General features: G+C 48.4%; 1 protein-coding gene across 1 annotated transcript in view; it reads left to right on the top strand.

Moving 5' to 3' along the window:
• Positions 1–25513, top strand: part of LOC144724246 (CUB and sushi domain-containing protein 3-like) — a 256770-nt gene that overhangs the window by 156523 nt on the left and 74734 nt on the right. The window contains exon 31 of the mRNA XM_078603219.1: positions 6240–6428. Coding sequence (XP_078459345.1) covers positions 6240–6428 — 189 coding nt within the window. The remainder of the gene's footprint in view (positions 1–6239; positions 6429–25513) is intronic.

Raw genomic sequence — 25513 nt, 5'->3', positions numbered from 1 at the left:
CCATCCTGCTTTTTAACCAGGACGATCGCGCTCCCCAAGGGCTGGTGGAAGGAGAAATGATGTCGGCGGCTAACATGTCATCAATAGCCGATTTGACATGGTCCTTTTCGGCGGGACTTAACCGAAACGGATTCTGGCGTATTGGCGCGCTGTCACCCGTATCAATATGGTGACGCAGCAGATGAGTGCAACCCAAATCGTATTTGTCCCGACTGAAAACGTCGGAAAATTCCCGCAGTAGCGTTTTAAGCTGTTGACGCTCTGAGTTTGACAGGTCCGTCGATCCCGCACAAAGCGCCTCGAGCCACCCTTCATCGCTGTCCGAATGTGGTCGCGGCGCAGGGACAGCACTCACGTGATTCGCGACGGGTTCCTCACAGGGCACCGGCGTCGCGTGAGCAAGCACGGTCCCCTGCGGGACCACCACCGTCTGCGAGCCCACATTGAGGACCGCGATGAAGGGGTCTCCGTCCCCTCTTACTATGGTATGGGCCGGAAGTAAATGAGGTCCACTAACCCTGGCCCTAGATGGCCCCAGCAGAACCCCTTGGGCCCCAATGCCCTTAGCGAAGGGCCGCCGAAGTTTCAAAGGAACCAACATTTGTGCCCCCGGAGGAACGCGCACCGTTCTATCTACAAACGCCGGCACCGTTGCGAACGCCGTCCGACTCGTACCGGGGGATGGCAGAAACGCCATGCGTCGGCCCGACGGGAGCTCAATGCATCCCTGGTCGATTAATATCCTAATCGGCATTTTGGCCAGGAAGTCCGTCCCCAGCAGGCACGGAACCGCCAGCGAGGAGGAAACAAAAATCGGCCCAGACAATTTAATATCCCCGATACAAATTAGGGCTCGAATCTGTCCGATGATGCCAAGTGAGCCCCCGTTAGCAGCAAAGAATGGCACGTTAACAGGCATCAAAGGACGGCTCTGGGCAGGGAGAATATTGTAAATTAACTCCGAAATAATGGTCGCCGATGCTCCCGTATCGACCAGGATGCGCACCTCGACCCCGTCGATGTGCCCCACAACGGCCGACGACCCCGACGACGCGGCTACAACACGATGGGCCAACACGGACCACTGGCTGGGTTCAATCTGAGTACCCAGAGCGGTGCGTGTTGTTGCGATGGTGCGCGATATTGGCCCCCCAATCGGTGCGGTGTATGAGTGTGTGGTGGGTGTGTGCGTGGGCCAAACATGTGAGGTGCCGCGACTCGCCGGGTTATGATGATGGAGCTTGGGAAGAGAGCCGGCGTCCCGTCGAGGTGTCGTCCCGTGCTGCCGAGGAGAGCGGCACCCCGAGGCGACATGGCCCCGGATGCGGCAGTTGTAGCAGCGTGGGAGCGCTGGTGACGACGACGGATGATCGGGATGGCTCGAGCCGCCCCGGTCCGCCCGTACTCCCGCTCCCTGCCGCTGTTGATGGTCGATGGCGCAGATCTCCTCCGCCGGGAGGGTGGCTGCGGCCACGGTACGCCCGCTCGCCGCCTTGCTGGCCTTGCGTCGTTGCGCGAGCAGGTTTGCGTGGAGGAGTCGTGCTGCTTGGAGGGAGCACATCTCCGCGTCGTCCTGTGCGACGATGACGATCTCCAAGTCGTCCGCCAGCAGGAGTATCTTCTCTGTAACCATGGCGTCGACACCTTCGTTGTCCATCCGTGGAAAGGCCGCCTTTGCCAGTGCCAGGAGGCTTGTGCGGTACGCCAGAGGCGACTCCTTTGCCCCCCGCTGGCGATCGTAGAAGAGTTGGCGACAGTCTGACGGCGGACCGTAAACTGCAGCCAGCACCTGCATCGCCGTCTGCAGCGTAGAGCGCCTCTCCTTCGGTGCCGATGTTAAAGTGGCGAGGGCGTCGCTGTCGAGGAGTGCTGGCAGCGCGCGGAGAGCCTCGGCGTCCGTCCACTTCGCCATCTCCTGGTGAGCGAGGAAGCGCCGCTGGAAGCCGCCCCAGTCGCCTTCCTCGCCCACAAATTCTTTGAGTGGAGGCAGTCGCTGATGTAGCGCAGCGGCTGCCGCAGAAGGTCGCCCTTCCTCATCCCCCTCACCCGGCTCTGCTTCGGCGCGCACGACCGATGGCATCGCCGGTCGCACCCGTGGTGACGTCCCGTCCGTTGGCGATGACGCGGCAGGTACTGTATGCCCGCCGTTGGACGCGATGCTCAGGCCGGCCACGCCCTCAACTGCAGCTGCGGTGATGGCGGGATTTTCAAACTGGTGTTCCACCGAAATGGCGGGAAGGCGCTGTGGTTGTCGGCTTTCGTCGCCCCGTGGCGGTCCAGCAGCCCCCAGCTGAGTGATGTGGTCCAGCATGCTGGCAGCGGCGTGCAGCAGCTCCATCAGCTTGGCGTGCGCCTGCCTCAGCCCCTCTGCCGACACCTCTCCACCCTCCTGTTGCTGCGGCGTAGCCGTATCTGGCCCCGACTGCTCCGTGCTCTCTTCACCCGTCCCGGGCTCTCCGACTGCAGCGGTGTCCTCCGCCCCCGGTATCCTGACCCGAGCTGACCGGCGCGTGTCCATGTTAATAGATTTTTACTTCTGACACCAGATGTAATACCGTTGATGACTCTTGGACGCCGGGGTTGAGGCACACGTATTTATTCCGCAACAGTTGTCACAACCGCGGACATACAACACTGGAGGGGGTATCGGCCCCCTCACCCGGCTAGCTGGGAATACACTGCTAGCTATCTCTGACCTACCTCCTAGTCCTCCACTAACGGGCTAGGGGAGGCTGTCTGGCCCGACACTGGTAAGTCGGGCTACGGTACCCGGAGTCCCAGAGCACTAGCTCTGGTTCTCGGGACCACGCCGCTGGCTCGGTCCTGCGCGGCCCTGACAAGGGCGGCGTCCCAGGGGAGTCCAGGGCTCTAGCTAGACGATCTTCGGTCTTCACTGGTTTAGCTTTAACATTCTGCCCCGAGCCCTCTGACACATCCCCCTTTATACTCAACCCCCGCTGAGGGGTGGGGCCCCGGGCTGCCTGGTGCGGACGTCGTTGAGAGCACCTCCCCCGTGCACTCACGTAGCCCCGTCCACTGTGTTTGTTTCCCATAAGCTGCCATGCATAACGGCTCTCTCTCTAACACCCCTACACTAGTACCGATTTTAGGCAGTCGGAAATTGGGATGTCTCGGCTCTACATATAAGGACTTGTTTCAGCAGCCTGTTTCTCTCTCCCACCTGAAGACGGTTGCTTGTGTGGCGATCGAAACGTCGTGATCTATTATTATTTTTCTACCTATGTGACTTTACCGAAAGAACCGAAAAGAGTGCGCCTTTTAGCGTCATCTGGTCCAACCCATATGAGACTAGGCTCTAAGGAAAGCTGTCTCGGGTGTGGATCAATCAACTTTAAGGACAGTGCACATTATCAGAGTTATGTTCTTTTGTTTGTATTATGACTGCAGGTATTGCGGTCTATGCAAACATGACTCCTTGTAAAAAGGTGTCAGTTTTGTTGCCAGATAGAAGGGTAAAGAACCAATTATCAAGAACCGAAGAGTATGGATTCCTGCAGTCACGAAAGCTTCAAATCAAGATTCAGATTGTAAATGTTGTGGCTTTGCTCTTCAACACACCAGTGTGTTGTACTAGTAACGAATTGGCATGTTTTGTTTACGTGACAAACCTTACTAATTGACTGTGTTGGGTGGTGGTGGATTTAACGACTCATTTATTTATTTACGCGATCTAACCCAAAAAACCTGTAGTTCTAGTCCGTAGACATTTGTTCAACATCAACGCACAGCGAGGGCTACGTTCTTGAAAATGCTCGCGGATTCAGAAACCTTGTTTACAATGGGGTTACGTTCCTGGTAGTGAACAAACATATGGGGGGAAATAGTAAATGTTTAATAATAACTCCAATAAACCAATGTGTTTTTTTTTATTACCTTTGATCAGTGGTCCTTAACCTGGGGTGCGAGACATGGGCAATTTTTTTTAGAAGGTAAATCATCTAAACGCAAATTGAGCACGGGCACGTTAGTTACAACTACTTTGTTTCATCAAACCCTTTGTATTTATTAACATTATAAAAACAAATGACGATTGAGAACCAAAGCTGCAGTTATGGTTAAGAACCACACTGCCTTTGATGATGATTTGACGACAATGGAGGTTGGTGGTGGTGGTGGTGGCGATCTCACCCAAAAAACCTGTATTATGGATATTGGTCGTAAAAGCCTAAACACACTGATAAAAAAAATTGACAGATACGATATACACTACTATACACTACACATTGGGCTCTATGGAGGCCTGTCGTTAAGCAATTAGTTGTTAACAGGGGTGTTCGTTAACAGGAGTTCTACTATATACTACTATACACTACACTGTACACTACCCTACTATACACTACACTATACACTACACATTGGGCTTAATGGAGGCCTGTTGTTAAGCAATCAGTCATTAACAGGGGTGGTCGTTAACAGAGGTTCAAATATACACTACTATAATCTACACTACTATACACTACACTATACACTACAAATTAGGCTCTATGGAGGCCCGTCGCTAAGCGATCATTAGTTAACAGGGGCGGTCGTCAAGAGAGGTTCTACTGTATGTAAGTACAGTCAGTTCTCCTACAGCGTCGTTTTCGTTGCGCGAATTGACCACCGCCACCGTCTCATGACGGCTACACCTTACGTCCCACCCGTCCGTCTCGATTGGGTATCAGGCAAAAACATGAAAGGCCAAACGTGGGTGCCATGGTGACCAGATGTTAATTACCTCCCCTGATACGCAGGAGGCCGTGGGTTCCATCCCGACCCTGACGCCTGTATATTTGGAGTTTGTGTGTCTCTCTCCCTGTGGTCGCGTGTGCTACTGTGCACAGTACTTCACTACTGTATTCAGTACTGTACTCCTGTATACTGTACTCTCAATGGCCCCAAATGCGTCTCTACAATCAACTTAGAATGCTGTATGACCGACTGGTGACTAAAAGAGATTATTATTTATATCATCGTTAAAATGTATGCTTAGTTTCTTTCTTGAAAATAATCTGAACGAGTATAGATATTAAAACAAGGCAGATCTGAAACACGGTATGACCAATACCTCTGCCGTTGCTGATCATTGTTTTAACGCTGTGGGCTCACACAAAATTGACTTTTCCAAGACTAATGTACTCTGCAAACCCACCGGCTATCATCAGAGATTTGTTCATGAAGCCATCCAAATGTATAAACACAGACACAACTTCAACCGAGAAGATGGGTACAAACTGAGCAATCATTGGAAGGACGTTATTAACCAGGTAAAGTCTTAACTGACTGTGATGTTTCTATCCTACCTGCCTATGTCAGCTGTTATTTCCGACTCTCTCTGTGTCTTTCTTTCTCTCTCTGTGCATCTCTCTCCGATCTCTACTTCAGTGACCTGGGTGCTGCTGCGGGGTCCACTTTCTGCCCCGCCTCCTTCCCACCCTTCTCTCTCCCCCCTACTGCCGAGGCCTATGTAACCTCGTGCCACGGCAGATCTCTCGCCTACTTCAGCAGTTTTTTCTTGCTGTGGTTGTCCCACCTGATGACGATTGCTTCTGTTGCGATCGAAACGTCGTTATTTATTAATTTTCTACCTACGTGACTACCGAAAGAACCAAAGAGTATGAGTATAGATATTGTGTTTAAATATGGAACACGAGTAATTATTCAGTTACCACCCGTGTTATTTATGAAAGTCGAAAACAACACCATAGACGCGCCAATCAAGCAACACAGCCGCTCTGGACTCGGCAGCACAGCCGCTCGGCACGGTGTAACGTGTCCTCGAGCCGCTGCGTCTCACTCCACCCGGCCGTGCGCGATTCACGCGCGTCAAGCTCTCTCAATGCGAGCTCTCCTGCTCCTGGGCACATTGTGTGTATTCCGTGCGCCAACGTTGACGTCCTCTGGGCTTAGCAGCGTCCCTTCAAAACCGGCATTGAACTGCGATCCTAGAGGCGGTCTCTCATCAAGGCTTTCGAGTGCGCAGGTGGTGCAACTGCACCCCAGGGCTCAAGGGTCAGAGTGGGCCGAGGTGACGTCAATAAAAATGGGGGGGGGGGGGGGGGGGTACTGGCCAGGGTCCACGTTTAAAATGACAATAAAAGATCGCGTTTAATTTAAGTGTTATTTACATAAACATAAAAATTTAAGCATGCTGCCTGTTGAGTAAGTGCGGGCCTGAAATGTTAATGTTAACGTTTTTGATATTTTGTTACACCCCACTTTTAATTATTTCATTTCAGCCTACCAACTGAGCTCGTGCCCTGACCCGAACCCTTTCCGCAACGGGCTGGTAACGGGCGCCGAGTATACCGTGGGAAGCTCCGTCTCCTTCCGCTGCCTGCCCGGCTACACCCTGGTGGGCCACCCCGTCCTGTCGTGCCGCCACGGACGCAGCCGCAACTGGGACTACCCCATCCCCACCTGCCAAGGTTCGACTCCCTTACAGAGGTCACACGGCACCTCCCCCGTGTGAGCCGCCGGCGTTCTGCGCGCGTGTGCGTGCACTTCAAAGTGTACCTGGCCTGGTACAGGCGCCATGGTGACGTCACCATCACTTAGTGGCGAATGGCGGGTATTGGTATCGGTGCGAGATAACATCGATGCTGACCCTGACGCCTGCTGTATATTTGGAGTTTGCATATCTGTCACTGAATAGTCGCGTGGATTTTCTGCGGGTCTTCCGGAGTTTCCCTCCACATTTAGAATGAACATCACTCGTTTAGAGTATGTGGTTGCAATACATATAAGTCACTTCGATGAGCTATGGTTTGTGGTCAGTTCGCTAAATAGCTCAGTGGGCCTTTCGTGCTAAAATCAAAATGATTTAGTTTAGTGTAGCAGTTAGCACGCTGCGCTATGAAACCGGCGACCCGAGTTTGATTCCTGCTCACGGCCAATGCCCTAGGTCGACTCAGCCTCACATGAGTACCTAGTGCGGTGTGTAAGGCTCTACAGAGGGTGGTGCGGTCAACCCTCGCTAAGGCTCACCAGAGAGAGAAAATTGCTCTAGCTGTGGCATCATCGGGGATTGCTGTGTAAGTCGATGTGTGTTTGTCAGTCAATGTGTGTGTGTTAGTCGATGTGTGTGCATGGCTGCATGTGAGTGTGTAAGTCCTGTGTGTGTGTGTCTATGTGTGTCAGTCGATGTGTGTGTGTACGTCGATGTGTGTGTGAGTCCATATGTGTGTGTGAGTCCAAATATGTAACTAAAAAGCTTGTGCCGGAGGCCCCGGGGGGACAGGCGTCTATGACGTCTCCTGGCCTTAACACCAATTGGCGGAGCCAGGAGATTTAATCTTTACCCTCGGGGCTCCTCCAGAAACAACGAAAAACCACTTCGTGTGGCCACGTGGAATGTTCGAACGCTCACTGCAGAGGAGAGGCTGCCACTCCTCTGTCGGGAGCTGGACCGGTACCGCCTGGATCTCTGTGGCATTCAGAAGGTCCGGTGGACCGGTTCTGGCTCCTGCCACTATGAGGGGTGGACAGTCAGTCCTCTACTCAGGGCAGGAGACTGCCAAACAACAGGGTGTGGCTCTTCTTCTGAACAAAAGAATGAAGGGGGCTTGGGAGCGTGACGTGAGGTGTGGGAAGCTGTAAGCCCCAGGCTACTTTGGGCTCGCCTTCCCATCAACCGGAGGCGAGGAGTGGTGGTCGTGGTTACTTATGCCCCCACCACATCTGTGGAGGGATGCAGGCAAAGCCGATGAGTCAGATGCCTTCTATGACCTCCTGTCACAGGTGCTGGCTAAAGTGGCCACTCAGGATAGAGACATCTTGTTGGGTGACTTCAATGCCCGAGTTGGTCATGATGCTGGCAACTGGTCTGGAGTGTTTGGAGGGCATGGGCCAGATCAGCTCAATAACAAAGGTAGGAGGCTGCTAGATTTGTGTGCAGCCCATGGGCTTGTAATTACCAACACGCTCTTCCGGCATCGGCGCATCCACACAACATCATGGATGCATGCCGGGTCCAAGCAAGAACATCTGCTGGACTACATAGTGACGGACCAGCGGACGCGAGCCCATGTCCTTGACACCAGGACCTACCGTGGAGCTGATCTGCCCTCTGACCATCGACTAGTCATCTGTAAGATGTGCCTGCCATTCTTCCACTCCGTTGGTGGGTGTACACCCAGCACCCCATTCCAACCTAAAGTGGCCTGATCTCAGCTAGCTGATGAAAGTTGCAAGCGAGAATTTCATCATCGCTTGCGGCTGGGGTTGGCATCGTCTCCCACTCCTCCTGATGTCGAGGGTAAATGGGCGAGGTTTAGGACTGTGACTCATGCAGCTGCAATGGCTGCTTTGGGTACCTGGTCCAGACCTCCCCAGAGACCCTGGCTGACAGAGGAGGTGTTCAGGATAGTTGAGAAAAAGCAACAGGCCCACTCTCATCGGCTACAGCATCCCACGTCAGAGAATGAGGAGCCTTACCGCAACCTTCGCTCGGAGGTTCGGAGAGCCGTAAAGGCGCTGCAAGGATGGGTGGTGGTCGCAGGTTGCTGAGGAGATGGAGTCTGCCTCAGTGGCCCGCGATCACGAATCACGATTTAACTCCATCAAAAAAGTAACCTGCAGCGCCACTCCTATTATCATCATTAGGGGAAAAAATGGTGATCCAATCTCCGACCTCCAGGAACAGGTTTGCAGATTTGCTGAGCATTTATGTGAGGTCCTGGGGGAGGGGAAATCCCTCAGCCAGGAAAACATCATGGCAAAAAGTGGGGATAACCCTGCTGAGGCTGCGGTGCCTCAAATATTGGAAGAAGTCAACCCCAGTGAGTAGCAGGCTGAGGTGCCATCTGTTGAGGAAGTACTGAAGGCGACCCGGAGTCTGAGACCAGGAAAGGCACCGGGCAGAGATGATCTCCAAAGCGAAATGCTGAGGGAGGGTGGCGTTTGTGCACAGACTGCCCTATATGACATCATAACAACAGTCTGGATGACTGGATGGGTTCCGCAGGATTGGAAGGATGCCCTCTTTAAGAAGGGGGACCGCACAGACTGTAACAACTACAGGTGCATCTCACTCCTCAGTGTGCCGGGAAAGGTCCTGGCAAGGATTATTCAACATCGCCTTGCTAGGCACGCCATATGTATGTGTAAGTCAATGTGTGTGTGTGAGTCGATATGTGTGTGTAACTCTGTCTGTGTATCTAAAGTCCATGTCTGTGTGTGTGAGTCCATATGTGTATGTGTGTGTAGGCCAATGTGTGTGTGATTCTATGTATGTGTGTGTATACAAACACAGACATAATTTCAACCGTGATGATGGGTACAAACTTAGTAATCATTGGAAAGATGTTATCAACCACGCAAAAAAGACTTAATCACAAATTTTTTTGGACCATCTTATCTGACAGGCACTATTTTACTGTACTTTACCGAGTGTTAACATCCCCAGTTATTTTAACAGTACTCTCTTCATTGTTCAGCCAGCATTGGTATAAACATGGACATTTTCGTTCTTTTGTCTATCATGTGTATCAGACCCCCCCTCCCCCTCTCTCTCCATTGTGTTGGCGTGTGCAGTAATTGGCCGCTTGCGCACAAGCGCTTCCACGTCCGTCCCCCACCCTTTTGGCCTCGCCCCCCCCCCCCGCCCCCCCCCTCCCTCCCGATACGTTCCATTCATTGGCTACCATAGTCTGATGAGCTCCCCCTAAGTTTGTACCCATCATCATTTTCGTTCTTTTGTCTATCATGTGTATTAGACCTCCCCTCCTCCTCTCTGCCCATTGTGTTGGCGGGTGCAGTGGCTGGTCGCTTGCGCACAATCGCTCCATTGTGTTGGCGTGTGCAGTAATTGGCCGCTGGCGCACAAGCGCTTCCACGTCCATCGCCCACCCTTTTGGCCTCGCCCCCCCTCCCTCCCGATACGTTCCTTTCATTGGCTACCATAGTCTGATGAGCTCCCTCCTCCCTCTCCCTCCCCCCTCAACTCGCTTTTAAGGGATTACATCTTGAATCATTGCCTCACTTGATACAGCTAATCTGACTGTGACGGTCCCACCTGATGACGGAGACTTGTGTTGCCTCCGAAACGTCGTGATTTTTGTTTTTTATTTTATTTTACTTTCTACGTGACTTTACCGAAAAAACCTAAGAAGATGATTCCTTGCAGTCACGAAAGCTTCAAATCTAGAATTAATGCCCTCTACGGGGAGGAATTCCACCTATCTGTTAGAGTTTTTAACAGACAAAGAGACAAGAAGTCACAGCTTCTCGAGACGCTGGCCTTCCTCAAGAGATGCCGAGATAACAAGGTAATACCCATCGCTTTCACACTCACATCCGCTGCTGTGTCCTCACCGAACTCCAAACAGATCTTATTTAAAGCCAGCCTATCACTAATCTCGGAGAGAATAAGGTTACTCCGATCTGAACTCGATAATTTAGACAAGACTCTCTTACAAACACATTTAATGTTAACACAAAAAATGTCACCTTCTGATTGGAACCACGTTGATAACATGACTTCTGCTTCTGCTGACTCACTGTCAGCCAAATGCAAAGCTAACCTGATTTCTAAATTCAACCTCCTATCTAAGAAGAAACCAGAGCCACACATCGCAAAGCTGGATGTTAACAAGACCGTGATTAATCAGAGTAACATCCCAATTTCTGACACTCTAAAAACGGTACTGGCCAAAGGACTAAATTTCGCCGTCACCCCTAAATATATACCAGTAGAGGATATGATTTCCCAGATTGATGTAGCCCTCAGAGGCATAGGACACATCCATGCGGATGTAGCAAGATCTGAAATAGCTACTATTCTTAAGAATGCTAAGAAACCCACTAGTAACATCAGCAAAAACGAACGCTCTGAACTCGCGGACCTAAAAAAGAGAGATGATATAGTCATCCTCTCGGCAGACAAGGGCAATGCCACGGTCATCATGGATAAAGATTCATACAACAACAAAATCCTGGACCTTCTTAATGATGGGAGTTACTCCAAAATTAAAAACGATCTCACTAAAAGCCTAACGAGGAAAACCAACAGTATCATCACGAGTTCGACTTCCCTAATCGAACCAAGCAAACGTCCCTCTTTAAAACCATCGGCGGCAAGACCTCCCAGACTCTATGGTCTTCCCAAAATCCATAAGGAAGGCACCCCGCTACGACCCATTGTGTCGACGATAAACTCTCCTACGTACAAACTAGCCCGTTTTCTATCAGATACTCTGCTCCCTTTCACAGGCAAGACCTCTTCAGCAGTACTCAACTCAACCCAATTAGTCTCTATGGTTAAGGACATGGTACTATCTCCTGATGACATCCTCGTCAGCTTTGATGTAGTATCTTTGTTTACCAAAGTCCCAGTACCGGACACCCTAACAATAATTGAGGACTTAGTCCAACATGGATTGAATTCTGATGCACCTGCGCTGGTTAGGCATTGCCTCACCAACACCTATTTTACCTGGAATGGCACCTTCTACAAACAGAATGAGGGTACCCCTATGGGCTCCCCTTTGTCACCAGTTATAGCCAACATATTCATGGAAAAGTTTGAATCAGACGCCATCCAGACATCCACCCTGCGTCCTTCCCTGTGGAAGAGATATGTGGATGACACTTTCGTCATCTGGCCACATGGCCTCCCAGCATTGAACCACTTCTTGGACCACATCAATTCTAGACACCCATCCATCAGATTCACCATGGAAGTGGAGAAAGACGGTAAACTACCATTCTTGGATATTCTGTTTGAGAGGAGTCCTGACGGTTCCTTGGGACATTCTGTCTACAGAAAAGCCACCCACACAGACTCCTACTTGAAACCGGATTCCCACCACCACCCATCCCAAAAGAACTCTCTCATCAAAACGCTATACCACAGAGCACATGGCATTTCTGACAAACACCACCTGACCGGTGAATTAAGACATGTACATTGGGCCCTCAGGATGAACGGATACTCTGACCGTACTATCCGCCAAGCTGTCTCTCCCACCACACAGAAACAGCCACATGAAACTCCGACCAAAACCATCACGTTACCATACATAGCTGGCGTGACCAAAAAGATCTCCAAAATTCTAAACAAACATAAGATCCAAGTCCGATTCAGTACAGTGCATAAAATCCGTGATCTGATTCCATCCATGAAGGATGTCGTTCCTGACTTACAGTATCCTGGAGTCTACAAATTGAGTTGCATTTGTGGTGATTGCTACATTGGAGAAACGAAACGTCATGTTTCTGATCGTGTCCGCGAGCACAAGTCAGATCTGAAACACGGCAGAACTGATTCTTCTGCCGTGGCCGATCATTGCTACAACTCGGTGGGCTCTCATGAAATTGTCTTTTCCGAGACCAAGGTTCTCTGCAAACCTCCCGGCTACCATCAAAGGTTTGTACACGAAGCCATACAAATATACAAACACAGACATAATTTCAACCGTGATGATGGGTACAAACTTAGTAATCATTGGAAAGATGTTATCAACCACGCAAAAAAGACTTAATCACAAATTTTTTTGGACCATCTTATCTGACAGGCACTATTTTACTGTACTTTACCGAGTGTTAACATCCCCAGTTATTTTAACAGTACTCTCTTCATTGTTCAGCCAGCATTGGTATAAACATGGACATTTTCGTTCTTTTGTCTATCATGTGTATCAGACCCCCCCTCCCCCTCTCTCTCCATTGTGTTGGCGTGTGCAGTAATTGGCCGCTTGCGCACAAGCGCTTCCACGTCCGTCCCCCACCCTTTTGGCCTCGCCCCCCCCCGCCCCCCCCCTCCCTCCCGATACGTTCCATTCATTGGCTACCATAGTCTGATGAGCTCCCCCTAAGTTTGTACCCATCATCATTTTCGTTCTTTTGTCTATCATGTGTATTAGACCTCCCCTCCTCCTCTCTGCCCATTGTGTTGGCGGGTGCAGTGGCTGGTCGCTTGCGCACAATCGCTCCATTGTGTTGGCGTGTGCAGTAATTGGCCGCTGGCGCACAAGCGCTTCCACGTCCATCGCCCACCCTTTTGGCCTCGCCCCCCCTCCCTCCCGATACGTTCCTTTCATTGGCTACCATAGTCTGATGAGCTCCCCCCTCCCTCTCCCTCCCCCCTCAACTCGCTTTTAAGGGATTACATCTTGAATCATTGCCTCACTTGATACAGCTAATCTGACTGTGACGGTCCCACCTGATGACGGAGACTTGTGTTGCCTCCGAAACGTCGTGATTTTTGTTTTTTATTTTATTTTACTTTCTACGTGACTTTACCGAAAAAACCTAAGAAGATGATTCCTTGCAGTCACGAAAGCTTCAATTCTAGAATTAATGCCCTCTACGGGGAGGAATTCCACCTATCTGTTAGAGTTTTTAACAGACAAAGAGACAAGAAGTCACAGCTTCTCGAGACGCTGGCCTTCCTCAAGAGATGCCGAGATAACAAGGTAATACCCATCGCTTTCACACTCACATCCGCTGCTGTGTCCTCACCGAACTCCAAACAGATCTTATTTAAAGCCAGCCTATCACTAATCTCGGAGAGAATAAGGTTACTCCGATCTGAACTCGATAATTTAGACAAGACTCTCTTACAAACACATTTAATGTTAACACAAAAAATGTCACCTTCTGATTGGAACCACGTTGATAACATGACTTCTGCTTCTGCTGACTCACTGTCAGCCAAATGCAAAGCTAACCTGATTTCTAAATTCAACCTCCTATCTAAGAAGAAACCAGAGCCACACATCGCAAAGCTGGATGTTAACAAGACCGTGATTAATCAGAGTAACATCCCAATTTCTGACACTCTAAAAACGGTACTGGCCAAAGGACTAAATTTCGCCGTCACCCCTAAATATATACCAGTAGAGGATATGATTTCCCAGATTGATGTAGCCCTCAGAGGCATAGGACACATCCATGCGGATGTAGCAAGAGCTGAAATAGCTACTATTCTTAAGAATGCTAAGAAACCCACTAGTAACATCAGCAAAAACGAACGCTCTGAACTCGCGGACCTAAAAAAGAGAGATGATATAGTCATCCTCTCGGCAGACAAGGGCAATGCCACGGTCATCATGGATAAAGATTCATACAACAACAAAATCCTGGACCTTCTTAATGATGGGAGTTACTCCAAAATTAAAAACGATCTCACTAAAAGCCTAATGAGGAAAACCAACAGTATCATCACGAGTTCGACTTCCCTAATCGAACCAAGCAAACGTCCCTCTTTAAAACCATCGGCGGCAAGACCTCCCAGACTCTATGGTCTTCCCAAAATCCATAAGGAAGGCACCCCGCTACGACCCATTGTGTCGACGATAAACTCTCCTACGTACAAACTAGCCCGTTTTCTATCAGATACTCTGCTCCCTTTCACAGGCAAGACCTCTTCAGCAGTACTCAACTCAACCCAATTAGTCTCTATGGTTAAGGACATGGTACTATCTCCTGATGACATCCTCGTCAGCTTTGATGTAGTATCTTTGTTTACCAAAGTCCCAGTACCGGACACCCTAACAATAATTGAGGACTTAGTCCAACATGGATTGAATTCTGATGCACCTGCGCTGGTTAGGCATTGCCTCACCAACACCTATTTTACCTGGAATGGCACCTTCTACAAACAGAATGAGGGTACCCCTATGGGCTCCCCTTTGTCACCAGTTATAGCCAACATATTCATGGAAAAGTTTGAATCAGACGCCATCCAGACATCCACCCTGCGTCCTTCCCTGTGGAAGAGATATGTGGATGACACTTTCGTCATCTGGCCACATGGCCTCCCAGCATTGAACCACTTCTTGGACCACATCAATTCTAGACACCCATCCATCAGATTCACCATGGAAGTGGAGAAAGACGGTAAACTACCATTCTTGGATATTCTGTTTGAGAGGAGTCCTGACGGTTCCTTGGGACATTCTGTCTACAGAAAAGCCACCCACACAGACTCCTACTTGAAACCGGATTCCCACCACCACCCATCCCAAAAGAACTCTCTCATCAAAATGCTATACCACAGAGCACATGGCATTTCTGACAAACACCACCTGACCGGTGAATTAAGACATGTACATCGGGCCCTCAGGATGAACGGATACTCTGACCGTACTATCCGCCAAGCTGTCTCTCCCACCACACAGAAACAGCCACATGAAACTCCGACCAAAACCATCACGTTACCATACATAGCTGGCGTGACCAAAAAGATCTCCAAAATTCTAAACAAACATAAGATCCAAGTCCGATTCAGTACAGTGCATAAAATCCGTGATCTGATTCCATCCGTGAAGGATGTCGTTCCTGACTTACAGTATCCTGGAGTCTACAAATTGAGTTGCATTTGTGGTGATTGCTACATTGGAGAAACGAAACGTCATGTTTCTGATCGTGTCCGCGAGCACAAGTCAGATCTGAAACACGGCAGAACTGATTCTTCTGCCGTGGCCGATCATTGCTACAACTCGGTGGGCTCTCATGAAATTGTCTTTTCCGAGACCAAGGTTCTCTGCAAACCTCCCGGCTACCATCAAAGGTTTGTACACGAAGCCATACAAATATACAAACACAGACATAATTTCAACCGTGATGATGGGTACAAACTTAGTAATCATTGGAAAGATGTTATCAACCACGCAAAAAAGACTTAATCACAAATTTTTTTGGACCATCTTATCTGACAGGCACTATTTTACTGTACTTTACCGAGTGTTAACATCCCCAGTTATTTTAACAGTACTCTCTTCATTGTTCAGCCAGCATTGGTATAAACATGGACATTTTCGTTCTTTTGTCTATCATGTGTATCAGACCCCCCCTCCCCCTCTCTCTCCATTGTGTTGGCGTGTGCAGTAATTGGCCGCTTGCGCACAAGCGCTTCCACGTCCGTCCCCCACCCTTTTGGCCTCGCCCCCCCCCCGCCCCCCCCTCCCTCCCGATACGTTCCATTCATTGGCTACCATAGTCTGATGAGCTCCCCCTAAGTTTGTACCCATCATCATTTTCGTTCTTTTGTCTATCATGTGTATTAGACCTCCCCTCCTCCTCTCTGCCCATTGTGTTGGCGGGTGCAGTGGCTGGTCGCTTGCGCACAATCGCTCCATTGTGTTGGCGTGTGCAGTAATTGGCCGCTGGCGCACAAGCGCTTCCACGTCCATCGCCCACCCTTTTGGCCTCGCCCCCCCTCCCTCCCGATACGTTCCTTTCATTGGCTACCATAGTCTGATGAGCTCCCCCCTCCCTCTCCCTCCCCCCTCAACTCGCTTTTAAGGGATTACATCTTGAATCATTGCCTCACTTGATACAGCTAATCTGACTGTGACGGTCCCACCTGATGACGGAGACTTGTGTTGCCTCCGAAACGTCGTGATTTTTGTTTTTTATTTTATTTTACTTTCTACGTGACTTTACCGAAAAAACCTAAGAAGATGATTCCTTGCAGTCACGAAAGCTTCAAATCTAGAATTAATGCCCTCTACGGGGAGGAATTCCACCTATCTGTTAGAGTTTTTAACAGACAAAGAGACAAGAAGTCACAGCTTCTCGAGACGCTGGCCTTCCTCAAGAGATGCCGAGATAACAAGGTAATACCCATCGCTTTCACACTCACATCCGCTGCTGTGTCCTCACCGAACTCCAAACAGATCTTATTTAAAGCCAGCCTATCACTAATCTCGGAGAGAATAAGGTTACTCCGATCTGAACTCGATAATTTAGACAAGACTCTCTTACAAACACATTTAATGTTAACACAAAAAATGTCACCTTCTGATTGGAACCACGTTGATAACATGACTTCTGCTTCTGCTGACTCACTGTCAGCCAAATGCAAAGCTAACCTGATTTCTAAATTCAACCTCCTATCTAAGAAGAAACCAGAGCCACACATCGCAAAGCTGGATGTTAACAAGACCGTGATTAATCAGAGTAACATCCCAATTTCTGACACTCTAAAAACGGTACTGGCCAAAGGACTAAATTTCGCCGTCACCCCTAAATATATACCAGTAGAGGATATGATTTCCCAGATTGATGTAGCCCTCAGAGGCATAGGACACATCCATGCGGATGTAGCAAGAGCTGAAATAGCTACTATTCTTAAGAATGCTAAGAAACCCACTAGTAACATCAGCAAAAACGAACGCTCTGAACTCGCGGACCTAAAAAAGAGAGATGATATAGTCATCCTCTCGGCAGACAAGGGCAATGCCACGGTCATCATGGATAAAGATTCATACAACAACAAAATCCTGGACCTTCTTAATGATGGGAGTTACTCCAAAATTAAAAACGATCTCACTAAAAGCCTAACGAGGAAAACCAACAGTATCATCACGAGTTCGACTTCCCTAATCGAACCAAGCAAACGTCCCTCTTTAAAACCATCGGCGGCAAGACCTCCCAGACTCTATGGTCTTCCCAAAATCCATAAGGAAGGCACCCCGCTACGACCCATTGTGTCGACGATAAACTCTCCTACGTACAAACTAGCCCGTTTTCTATCAGATACTCTGCTCCCTTTCACAGGCAAGACCTCTTCAGCAGTACTCAACTCAACCCAATTAGTCTCTATGGTTAAGGACATGGTACTATCTCCTGATGACATCCTCGTCAGCTTTGATGTAGTATCTTTGTTTACCAAAGTCCCAGTACCGGACACCCTAACAATAATTGAGGACTTAGTCCAACATGGATTGAATTCTGATGCACCTGCGCTGGTTAGGCATTGCCTCACCAACACCTATTTTACCTGGAATGGCACCTTCTACAAACAGAATGAGGGTACCCCTATGGGCTCCCCTTTGTCACCAGTTATAGCCAACATATTCATGGAAAAGTTTGAATCAGACGCCATCCAGACATCCACCCTGCGTCCTTCCCTGTGGAAGAGATATGTGGATGACACTTTCGTCATCTGGCCACATGGCCTCCCAGCATTGAACCACTTCTTGGACCACATCAATTCTAGACACCCATCCATCAGATTCACCATGGAAGTGGAGAAAGACGGTAAACTACCATTCTTGGATATTCTGTTTGAGAGGAGTCCTGACGGTTCCTTGGGACATTCTGTCTACAGAAAAGCCACCCACACAGACTCCTACTTGAAACCGGATTCCCACCACCACCCATCCCAAAAGAACTCTCTCATCAAAATGCTATACCACAGAGCACATGGCATTTCTGACAAACACCACCTGACCGGTGAATTAAGACATGTACATCGGGCCCTCAGGATGAACGGATACTCTGACCGTACTATCCGCCAAGCTGTCTCTCCCACCACACAGAAACAGCCACATGAAACTCCGACCAAAACCATCACGTTACCATACATAGCTGGCGTGACCAAAAAGATCTCCAAAATTCTAAACAAACATAAGATCCAAGTCCGATTCAGTACAGTGCATAAAATCCGTGATCTGATTCCATCCGTGAAGGATGTCGTTCCTGACTTACAGTATCCTGGAGTCTACAAATTGAGTTGCATTTGTGGTGATTGCTACATTGGAGAAACGAAACGTCATGTTTCTGATCGTGTCCGCGAGCACAAGTCAGATCTGAAACACGGCAGAACTGATTCTTCTGCCGTGGCCGATCATTGCTACAACTCGGTGGGCTCTCATGAAATTGTCTTTTCCGAGACCAAGGTTCTCTGCAAACCTCCCGGCTACCATCAAAGGTTTGTACACGAAGCCATACAAATATACAAACACAGACATAATTTCAACCGTGATGATGGGTACAAACTTAGTAATCATTGGAAAGATGTTATCAACCACGCAAAAAAGACTTAATCACAAATTTTTTTGGACCATCTTATCTGACAGGCACTATTTTACTGTACTTTACCGAGTGTTAACATCCCCAGTTATTTTAACAGTACTCTCTTCTTCATTGTTCAGCCAGCATTGGTATAAACATGGACATTTTCGTTCTTTTGTCTATCATGTGTATCAGACCCCCCCTCCCCCTCTCTCTCCATTGTGTTGGCGTGTGCAGTAATTGGCCGCTTGCGCACAAGCGCTTCCACGTCCGTCCCCCACCCTTTTGGCCTCGCCCCCTTCCGCCCCCCCCTCCCTCCCGGTACGTTCCATTCATTGGCTACCATAGTCTGATGAGCTCCCCCTAAGTTTGTACCCATCATCATTTTCGTTTTTTTGTCTATCATGTGTATTAGACCTCCCCTCCTCCTCTCTGCCCATTGTGTTGGCGGGTGCAGTGGCTGGTCGCTTGCGCACAATCGCTCCATTGTGTTGGCGTGTGCAGTAATTGGCCGCTGGCGCACAAGCGCTTCCACGTCCATCGCCCACCCTTTTGGCCTCGCCCCCCCTCCCTCCCGATACGTTCCTTTCATTGGCTACCATAGTCTGATGAGCTCCCCCCTCCCTCTCCCTCCCCCCTCAACTCGCTTTTAAGGGATTACATCTTGAATCATTGCCTCACTTGATACAGCTAATCTGACTGTGACGGTCCCACCTGATGACGGAGACTTGTGTTGCCTCCGAAACGTCGTGATTTTTGTTTTTTATTTTATTTTACTTTCTACGTGACTTTACCGAAAAAACTTAAGAAGATGATTCCTTGCAGTCACGAAAGCTTCAAATCTAGAATTAATGCCCTCTACGGGGAGGAATTCCACCTATCTGTTAGAGTTTTTAACAGACAAAGAGACAAGAAGTCACAGCTTCTCGAGACGCTGGCCTTCCTCAAGAGATGCCGAGATAACAAGGTAATACCCATCGCTTTCACACTCACATCCGCTGCTGTGTCCTCACCGAACTCCAAACAGATCTTATTTAAAGGCAGCCTATCACTAATCTCGGAGAGAATAAGGTTACTCCGATCTGAACTCGATAATTTAGACAAGACTCTCTTACAAACACATTTAATGTTAACACAAAAAATGTCACCTTCTGATTGGAACCACGTTGATAACATGACTTCTGCTTCTGCTGACTCACTGTCAGCCAAATGCAAAGCTAACCTGATTTCTAAATTCAACCTCCTATCTAAGAAGAAACCAGAGCCACACATCGCAAAGCTGGATGTTAACAAGACCGTGATTAATCAGAGTAACATCCCAATTTCTGACACTCTAAAAACGGTACTGGCCAAAGGACTAAATTTCGCCATCACCCCTAAATATATACCAGTAGAGGATATGATTTCCCAGATTGATGTAGCCCTCAGAGGCATAGGACACATCCATGCGGATGTAGCAAGGGCTGAAATAGCTACTATTCTTAAGAATGCTAAGAAACCCACTAGTAACATCAGCAAAAACGAACGCTCTGAACTCGCGGACCTAAAAAAGAGAGATGATATAGTCATCCTCTCGGCAGACAAGGGCAATGCCACGGTCATCATGGATAAAGATTCATACAACAACAAAATCCTGGACCTTCTTAATGATGGGAGTTACTCCAAAATTAAAAACGATCCCACTAAAAGCCTAACGAGGAAAACCAACAGTATCATCACGAGTTCGACTTCCCTAATCGAACCAAGCAAACGTCCCTCGTTAAAACCATCGGCGGCAAGACCTCCCAGACTCTATGGTCTTCCCAAAATCCATAAGGAAGGCACCCCGCTACGACCCATTGTGTCGAAGATAAACTCTCCTACGTACAAACTAGCCCGTTTTCTATCAGATACTCTGCTCCCTTTCTCAGGCAAGACCTCTTCAGCAGTACTCAACTCAACCCAATTAGTCTCTATGGTTAAGGACATGGTACTATCTCCTGATGACATCCTCGTCAGCTTTGATGTAGTATCTTTGTTTACCAAAGTCCCAGTACCGGACACCCTAACAATAATTGATGACTTAGTCCAACATGGATTGAATTCTGATGCACCTGCGCTGGTTAGGCATTGCCTCACCAACACCTATTTTACCTGGAATGGCACCTTCTACAAACAAAATGAGGGTACCCCTATGGGCTCCCCTTTGTCACCAGTTATAGCCAACATATTCATGGAAAAGTTTGAATCAGACGCCATCCAGACATCCACCCTGCGTCCTTCCCTGTGGAAGAGATATGTGGATGACACTTTCGTCATCTGGCCACATGGCCTCCCAGCATTGAACCACTTCTTGGACCACATCAATTCTAGACACCCATCCATCAGATTCACCATGGAAGTGGAGAAAGACGGTAAACTACCATTCTTGGATATTCTGTTTGAGAGGAGTCCTGACGGTTCCTTGGGACATTCTGTCTACAGAAAAGCCACCCACACAGACTCCTACTTGAAACCGGATTCCCACCACCACCCATCCCAAAAGAACTCTCTCATCAAAACGCTATACCACAGAGCACATGGCATTTCTGACAAACACCACCTGACCGGTGAATTAAGACATGTACATCGGGCCCTCAGGATGAACGGATACTCTGACCGTACTATCCGCCAAGCTGTCTCTCCCACCACACAGAAACAGCCACATGAAACTCCGACCAAAACCATCACGTTACCATACATAGCTGGCGTGACCAAAAAGATCTCCAAAATTCTAAACAAACATAAGATCCAAGTCCGATTCAGTACAGTGCATAAAATCCGTGATCTGATTCCATCCGTGAAGGATGTCGTTCCTGACTTACAGTATCCTGGAGTCTACAAATTGAGTTGCATTTGTGGTGATTGCTACATTGGAGAAACGAAACGTCATGTTTCTGATCGTGTCCGCGAGCACAAGTCAGATCTGAAACACGGCAGAACTGATTCTTCTGCCGTGGCCGATCATTGCTACAACTCGGTGGGCTCTCATGAAATTGTCTTTTCCGAGACCAAGGTTCTCTGCAAACCTCCCGGCTACCATCAAAGGTTTGTACACGAAGTCATACAAATATACAAACACATACATAATTTCAACCGTGATGATGGGTACAAACTTAGTAATCATTGGAAAGATGTTATCAACCACGCAAAAAAGACTTAATCACAAATTTTTTTGGACCATCTTATCTGACAGGCACTATTTTACTGTACTTTACCGAGTGTTAACATCCCCAGTTATTTTAACAGTACTCTCTTCATTGTTCAGCCAGCATTGGTATAAACATGGACATTTTCGTTCTTTTGTCTATCATGTGTATCAGACCCCCCCTCCCCCTCTCTCTCCATTGTGTTGGCGTGTGCAGTAATTGGCCGCTTGCGCACAAGCGCTTCCACGTCCGTCCCCCACCCTTTTGGCCTCGCCCCCCCCCGCCCCCCCTCCCTCCCGATACGTTCCATTCATTGGCTACCATAGTCTGATGAGCTCCCCCTAAGTTTGTACCCATCATCATTTTCGTTCTTTTGTCTATCATGTGTATTAGACCTCCCCTCCTCCTCTCTGCCCATTGTGTTGGCGGGTGCAGTGGCTGGTCGCTTGCGCACAATCGCTCCATTGTGTTGGCGTGTGCAGTAATTGGCCGCTGGCGCACAAGCGCTTCCACGTCCATCGCCCACCCTTTTGGCCTCGCCCCCCCTCCCTCCCGATACGTTCCTTTCATTGGCTACCATAGTCTGATGAGCTCCCCCCTCCCTCTCCCTCCCCCCTCAACTCGCTTTTAAGGGATTACATCTTGAATCATTGCCTCACTTGATACAGCTAATCTGACTGTGACGGTCCCACCTGATGACGGAGACTTGTGTTGCCTCCGAAACGTCGTGATTTTTGTTTTTTATTTTATTTTACTTTCTACGTGACTTTACCGAAAAAACCTAAGAAGATGATTCCTTGCAGTCACGAAAGCTTCAAATCTAGAATTAATGCCCTCTACGGGGAGGAATTCCACCTATCTGTTAGAGTTTTTAACAGACAAAGAGACAAGAAGTCACAGCTTCTCGAGACGCTGGCCTTCCTCAAGAGATGCCGAGATAACAAGGTAATACCCATCGCTTTCACACTCACATCCGCTGCTGTGTCCTCACCGAACTCCAAACAGATCTTATTTAAAGCCAGCCTATCACTAATCTCGGAGAGAATAAGGTTACTCCGATCTGAACTCGATAATTTAGACAAGACTCTCTTACAAACACATTTAATGTTAACACAAAAAATGTCACCTTCTGATTGGAACCACGTTGATAACATGACTTCTGCTTCTGCTGACTCACTGTCAGCCAAATGCAAAGCTAACCTGATTTCTAAATTCAACCTCCTATCTAAGAAGAAACCAGAGCCACACATCGCAAAGCTGGATGTTAACAAGACCGTGATTAATCAGAGTAACATCCCAATTTCTGACACTCTAAAAACGGTACTGGCCAAAGGACTAAATTTCGCCGTCACCCCTAAATATATACCAGTAGAGGATATGATTTCCCAGATTGATGTAGCCCTCAGAGGCATAGGACACATCCATGCGGATGTAGCAAGAGCTGAAATAGCTACTATTCTTAAGAATGCTAAGAAACCCACTAGTAACATCAGCAAAAACGAACGCTCTGAACTCGCGGACCTAAAAAAGAGAGATGATATAGTCATCCTCTCGGCAGACAAGGGCAATGCCACGGTCATCATGGATAAAGATTCATACAACAACAAAATCCTGGACCTTCTTAATGATGGGAGTTACTCCAAAATTAAAAACGATCCCACTAAAAGCCTAACGAGGAAAACCAACAGTATCATCACGAGTTCGACTTCCCTAATCGAACCAAGCAAACGTCCCTCTTTAAAACCATCGGCGGCAAGACCTCCCAGACTCTATGGTCTTCCCAAAATCCATAAGGAAGGCACCCCGCTACGACCCATTGTGTCGACGATAAACTCTCCTACGTACAAACTAGCCCGTTTTCTATCAGATACTCTGCTCCCTTTCACAGGCAAGACCTCTTCAGCAGTACTCAACTCAACCCAATTAGTCTCTATGGTTAAGGACATGGTACTATCTCCTGATGACATCCTCGTCAGCTTTGATGTAGTATCTTTGTTTACCAAAGTCCCAGTACCGGACACCCTAACAATAATTGAGGACTTAGTCCAACATGGATTGAATTCTGATGCACCTGCGCTGGTTAGGCATTTCCTCACCAACACCTATTTTACCTGGAATGGCACCTTCTACAAACAGAATGAGGGTACCCCTATGGGCTCCCCTTTGTCACCAGTTATAGCCAACATATTCATGGAAAAGTTTGAATCAGACGCCATCCAGACATCCACCCTGCGTCCTTCCCTGTGGAAGAGATATGTGGATGACACTTTCGTCATCTGGCCACATGGCCTCCCAGCATTGAACCACTTCTTGGACCACATCAATTCTAGACACCCATCCATCAGATTCACCATGGAAGTGGAGAAAGACGGTAAACTACCATTCTTGGATATTCTGTTTGAGAGGAGTCCTGACGGTTCCTTGGGACATTCTGTCTACAGAAAAGCCACCCACACAGACTCCTACTTGAAACCGGATTCCCACCACCACCCATCCCAAAAGAACTCTCTCATCAAAACGCTATACCACAGAGCACATGGCATTTCTGACAAACACCACCTGACCGGTGAATTAAGACATGTACATCGGGCCCTCAGGATGAACGGATACTCTGACCGTACTATCCGCCAAGCTGTCTCTCCCACCACACAGAAACAGCCACATGAAACTCCGACCAAAACCATCACGTTACCATACATAGCTGGCGTGACCAAAAAGATCTCCAAAATTCTAAACAAACATAAGATCCAAGTCCGATTCAGTACAGTGCATAAAATCCGTGATCTGATTCCATCCGTGAAGGATGTCGTTCCTGACTTACAGTATCCTGGAGTCTACAAATTGAGTTGCATTTGTGGTGATTGCTACATTGGAGAAACGAAACGTCATGTTTCTGATCGTGTCCGCGAGCACAAGTCAGATCTGAAACACGGCAGAACTGATTCTTCTGCCGTGGCCGATCATTGCTACAACTCGGTGGGCTCTCATGAAATTGTCTTTTCCGAGACCAAGGTTCTCTGCAAACCTCCCGGCTACCATCAAAGGTTTGTACACGAAGCCATACAAATATACAAACACAGACATAATTTCAACCGTGATGATGGGTACAAACTTAGTAATCATTGGAAAGATGTTATCAACCACCCAAAAAAGACTTAATCACAAATTTTTTTGGACCATCTTATCTGACAGGCACTATTTTACTGTACTTTACCGAGTGTTAACATCCCCAGTTATTTTAACAGTACTCTCTTCATTGTTCAGCCAGCATTGGTATAAACATGGACATTTTCGTTCTTTTGTCTATCATGTGTATCAGACCCCCCCCTCCCCCTCTCTCTCCATTGTGTTGGCGTGTGCAGTAATTGGCCGCTTGCGCACAAGCGCTTCCACGTCCGTCCCCCACCCTTTTGGCCTCGCCCCCCCCCCCGCCCCCCCCTCCCTCCCGATACGTTCCATTCATTGGCTACCATAGTCTGATGAGCTCCCCCTAAGTTTGTACCCATCATTATTTTCGTTCTTTTGTCTATCATGTGTATTAGACCTCCCCTCCTCCTCTCTGCCCATTGTGTTGGCGGGTGCAGTGGCTGGTCGCTTGCGCA

The sequence above is a fragment of the Lampetra planeri genome, chromosome 2, assembly GCF_965212315.1.
Source record: "Lampetra planeri chromosome 2, kcLamPlan1.2.h2, whole genome shotgun sequence".
NCBI lineage: Eukaryota > Metazoa > Chordata > Hyperoartia > Petromyzontiformes > Petromyzontidae > Lampetra > Lampetra planeri.
This window is presented reverse-complemented; position numbering and strand designations above follow the sequence as displayed.